Consider the following 5,262-nt stretch of genomic DNA (forward strand, 5'->3'; position numbering starts at 1 on the left):
TATGGGCTGAAACGATTAAATTTTGAGAAGTATTATTCCAATCCCAATTAGGATTAGCGGCCTAGGTTTACCTCTTAATCATCTTTTCCCTCGTATAAACAAAATAGTAGTATTCTATAATCTAAGGCTAAACTAAAGCTCGACTCTCTTCTACACTGATATTGCCATGGATTTGATGCTATGCTCATGGAAACGCACACAGAGGAGGATCATGGAGTTATCTGCGGATCTGTTACCATGTTCTCTTCCTCGTTGATGATGCCGAAAATTGTCAGTTAGTTACACAGTTCTCACATGCTCAAGACAACACCTATACAACATAAAACAAGAAGACCCTAGGAGAGTACCCACGTGATACCGGCCAAAAACCCTTTGAAGATTAAATTAGAGAATTTTTTCACAACTCTAGAGTGCCAAAATTGTTGTGAATTACGCGTACCTTGTTTTTTTTTTTTTTTCTTTTTTTTCTTTTTTTTTTTTTGAGGGCTTGGGGTTTTTATAGTAGAGTTGAACCGACATTTGTTTCTTGGCCAAGAAGAGACTTCCTAATGGAGAAAAATCCTAATAAATGTACGTATTCCATGGGATTCTTCCCATATAGAGGTTTCTTGACTATGGTCAATCGTAGAGCACAAGATATTTCCATTCAGGATTTTTTGGAGATTACTTAAGCCACATGGATGCCATAAGGCATTGCCACCGTCCACTTTGTATCCATCTACTTTTTATCCGACCGTCATGGAGAGTTCGTCTCCTTGCGCACCGTCACCCTTTATTACTTTAAGCTTAAAGCACCGCCGCTTATGGCCGATGTGGTAGGGTGAAACCTTCTACATCCTTTTTATCCTCATCACTCGCAAACAAAGGTCCATTCTGTCATGAAAACGTAGAAGAAGTATGAACTATTTTCACGACGGTATGGGTGGAAATCTTACTTCGATTGCCTTTAACATTTGTGTTGTTTCAATGCAAGTCCGTCTTGAAGCGTTTGGTTGTCTTTAATCTCTACTTCTTATTTTGCTAACCGCTTTGTTAGCCACCACTCTTCCATGGATGCACCCCTCACCTTTCTCAAGCAAATATACCAACAAAAAAAAAAAAAAAAAAATTACTACATGACTCCCAAGGAACCCGAACTCAAATCCTTACATTCGCTCTCAGATCAAGATTGAACCGGAACCATATTCATTTCCTCACTCATTCCAGTAATGGTTGAAGCTTCGTGTAATGACTATTTAGTAAATCCAATTACTAGGCAAAGCGTGACTCTCCCCCACATATTAAATCCAATTACTAGGCAACTCATATTCGATTCATATGAGGGTGAGGGTTGGGTTGGCGGGGTTATATACCGTCATGACAATCATGACCAGCTCAGTTATAGGGTGGTGCTAATTCGTGGATTCAATAGCAAGTTAAAGAAAGTTGAGTTGGATATATTTATATCAGAAACAGGTGAATGAAGGAAGTCAATGGTGGTGTTTTGTCAGGGTAAATTTCATTGTCGTGGTGTTTCCTATAAGAATTTGCTTTTCTGGTGGGATAGTAAGCATGGCCGCCTTTTTGGGTTTGATCCATACAACAATGCTCGTTGTCGTCTCTTTGAGCACCCAAAAAAGTTGGGAGTGTGTCGCGGTTGCTTGAGGGTATGTGAGATTTTTAAGAATCCAGAAAGGATTTCACGTCCTTGGGAGCTCAAGGACTATGATGATGATGAAGGAGGGAAATGGTGCTTGGAGCATGAGGTTCATTTTGACAAGATGGTTTCAGAAAGATATATATTCTCACCTCAAACAATACATAGACAGACCACATCCTCCAAAGCTACCACTAGCCTTTCATCCAAACGATGGGGATATCACCTATTTGATAAATAAATATTATGAGTTTATCTGCAAACAATATCAAATGGTCATATGACTCATATCAAGCAACATGAGGAGAAAAAGACTAGAAGTGATCTTTCATGAAGAATTTACAAGAAGCATTTCTCACCGTGCTGATGATTTTTTCACTTTGGTTCTCCCATGTTGGCCTACTCGTATACCTTCTCTCTTAGAGGATAGTGCTCTGATACCATCTAATTATCATTCTACTTGCTTGCATCTTGCTCTTTTGAGAAACAAACCGTAACATTTTTTTTTTTTTTGAGAAACAAACACACACGCACAAACCGTAACATTCGAATGCTCTAATATGGGTATAAGATAACAAAAATATAAAACCAATCTATAGTCAAGCCTTATCACATATATTTGAACATATCTTCTTCTTTTTCTTCTTCTTCTTCTTTTTTGGAGAAATATTTGAACATATCTCATATCTTATAAGTTATAACAATAAAGTAAAACACTGTTATAAAAAAATAAAAAATAAAAAAATGTAAATCACTAACTAAAACGTATTGCTATAAAACACAAACTGAAAAGTTTATAGCTCATTCTAAAAATAAAATTATAGTGAAACACTGAAACGTATTGCTAAAGAATATCTATTTATTTAAACATTCTAATAAAAAAATTAAAATCTTAAACCCAAAATTAAAAACTAATGCTGCCAAACAAAATCCCAAATTTGCAATGTTGTTGTATGCTTCAAAAAACGAAACTTGCTGTAAGTACGTGCCTTATGGTTCCTAATGCCGTAATTATATTGTTAGTCACTTAAAAAAATGCTAAAACTATCGCTAATTTACTACTAAAAATTTACAAGTTGATGTTCCAATGAATGAGATTTGTGCGATTGTAACACAATACTAAATGAGTGTTTGAAAAAAAAATCTGATTATTGTTACATCAATTCCTATGTAGTGAAATTTGTAATAACCTTAATATTAGTCTAAAAGAATTAATTTTATTAGGATGTTCTAAGGATTAAATATCACTTGGCAAAAGTTAAAGGTCATAATACAAAGAAGATTATAGTATTAATATCAATAAATTTTATGGTAAATTTTTCCGCGTTTTTGTTGCAAATTTAAAATTTTATAAAAAAAAATGTATAGTATACCCATAATCTACACGTATCTTTTCTTTTCTTTTTAAATTCTATGTTCTATCTTATTTGCTTTTATGTAATTTTTTATATTTAAATTCTATTTTTTTAAGTAATTTTATCATATTAATTTTAGGCTTTGTTAATAATATTTTAGATAGACATAATTGTAGGTTGTAGTTATATTGCACCAAATAACTAAATTTAATCTCTTTCTAAAATTTTAGAAAACACTTATTATAGGTTACATGTTTTCTTAAAACACTTATTGTTATTTTATTTAAAGAAATTGATGATAAGAACAAATAAAATATTATTTTTATCTAAAAATTACTCCAATTTGGTACAGCCACTCAACCACAACTTCTAAACTCAATTATAAAATATGATATGATGTGATAATATAAGAATAAAAAGAACCAACTTGGGTCCATTTGTTTCTCCAAAAAAAAAAAAAAAAACTTGGGTCCATTGAAATTTTGACACGCATCAAATAATTGTGAAGTTTCGACAAACATTTTATTAGATCTAATGCACAAATGCATTGAACCCAACCTTTCCAAAAAAACTTAATACCATAATATTATAATAATAATAATAATAATAATAAACCGCCATTTATCCCCAAAAAAAATAAATAATAGCTAATGTTTATATTCTTGGAAAAACGCAATTTCGACTATAATTATCTGCTTGGACTTAATTTATTGAGTATATACGCAAACACTGTTGCTCTTGCTCTACGGTTCTATCTCTTTCTGAGTGATTAGTCATGGATGTTGTGCGATGCTCTTCCTCTCTTCTTCAACGTCTGTCAATAGATGATATTCCCGACTGTTTGTTGATTGAAATCCTGTCCCAGCTGCCTCTGAAATCTATATTTCAATGCAAGTGCGTCTCACGCCGATGGTGCTCTCTAATCTCTGCTCCTTCTTTCGCTTACATTGTTCACCGGCTCCGCTCTTCTTCAATATTGCAACGACCCTCTACCTTGCTCATCAGCCACTACACCGATGGTGTGAGGAAGGTCCTAATGACATCGGAGGAACCCGAATTCAAATCTCTAGCCTCTTTAATAAACCAATATTACATTAATAACCGCTCAGTTTCGCTTGACATTGTTCACGCTTCGTGTCATGACTTGCTTTTATGCACCCAAAAGGAATTGAAAATGTTCAGTGCGGTGGTCTGCAATGCTGTGTACTATGTGTTAAATCCAATTACAAGGCAGTCGATAACGCTTCCTCCCCTACGTCGTCCTAGCAATGCTAAGATTGGATTCATCTTCCGCTGCTACCATGATCAGCAGCAATTCAGTTATAGGGTGATGTGCATTCCTAAATTTGATTGTGAATCAACAGAATTCAAGGTAGATATATTCTCGTCCGACACGGGCAAATGGAGTGAGTCAATAGTGTCGTGTCCGCCAGGGTTTCACTTCACTGACTCTGCGCATTCCTGCGCTGGTGTTCCCTATCAAGGTTTGCATTTCTGGTGGAGTTTGGATGGGCACCTTGTTGGGTTTGATCCGTACACCAGCAAATGCCGTCGAGTCATCTACAAACCCGAAGATTTTGCACCGAACCGTAGAATTCAGCGCCTTGGTGTTTGTAATGGTGCCTTGAGAATATGCCAACTTGCAGGTCCTCCTTATGCTGATGATGAATTACTTGTTTGGGAGTTGAAGGACCATGATACAGAATGTAAATGGTCTTTAGAACACAAGGTGTATTTCAACCAAATGGGTGCGGAAAATCCTGGGCTAACAGAATGCCTAAAACATATATCTATAGAGTCACTGCTAGGCTATCATCCGTATGACAGGGATGTTGTGTATTTGATTCTTGCAACTATGGTTGTATCACTCAACTTGAGGAGAAAAACAGTGGAAATGGTCTGTGATTTTCAGAGGCCTTCCCCGTTTTACAAGGCTTTAAACGTCTTCGACTTTGTTCTTCCTTGTTGGCCAACTCCCATTCCTTCTTCTCCCTTGAAAGAATGAGAAGGCTGCCCAATTATTCTGACACTTCAATCTTAGGCTATGATTTGCTTACATTATGCTATGCTATTGTATTTTCTGTTTTTTTTTTTTTTTTAATTACTGTTTCGTATTTGTTATATTAATAATCAATTATTTCGTAATTTAGTCTTGTGGTGATTTTGTAAACTTTGATATATACTTGTTCTGGCTTTACATTCAACTACTAATAGATATCACAGGCAAGACGCGTAGTTTTGTTAGTTTTTCTTAGAAGAAGAAACCAAAGC

At 35.2% G+C, this 5,262-nt stretch overlaps 1 protein-coding gene across 1 annotated transcript; it reads left to right on the top strand.

The window, feature by feature from the left end:
* Window positions 1-3,766: 3,766 nt before the first annotated feature.
* LOC115989972 (putative F-box protein At1g32420) lies at window positions 3,767-4,996 on the top strand. Its single transcript, XM_031113834.1, has one exon. It carries the CDS (start codon window positions 3,767-3,769, stop codon window positions 4,994-4,996), a length of 1,230 nt encoding a protein of 409 aa, XP_030969694.1.
* The last annotated feature ends 266 nt before the right edge of the window (window positions 4,997-5,262 follow it).

Source organism: Quercus lobata, chromosome 5, assembly GCF_001633185.2.
Source record: "Quercus lobata isolate SW786 chromosome 5, ValleyOak3.0 Primary Assembly, whole genome shotgun sequence".
Taxonomy (NCBI): Eukaryota; Viridiplantae; Streptophyta; class Magnoliopsida; order Fagales; family Fagaceae; genus Quercus; species Quercus lobata.

Coding starts and splice junctions, on each gene's coding strand:
- LOC115989972 (XM_031113834.1), top strand. CDS start 3,767: ATGGATGTTGTGCGATGCTCTTCCTCTCTTCTTCAACGTCTGTCAATA.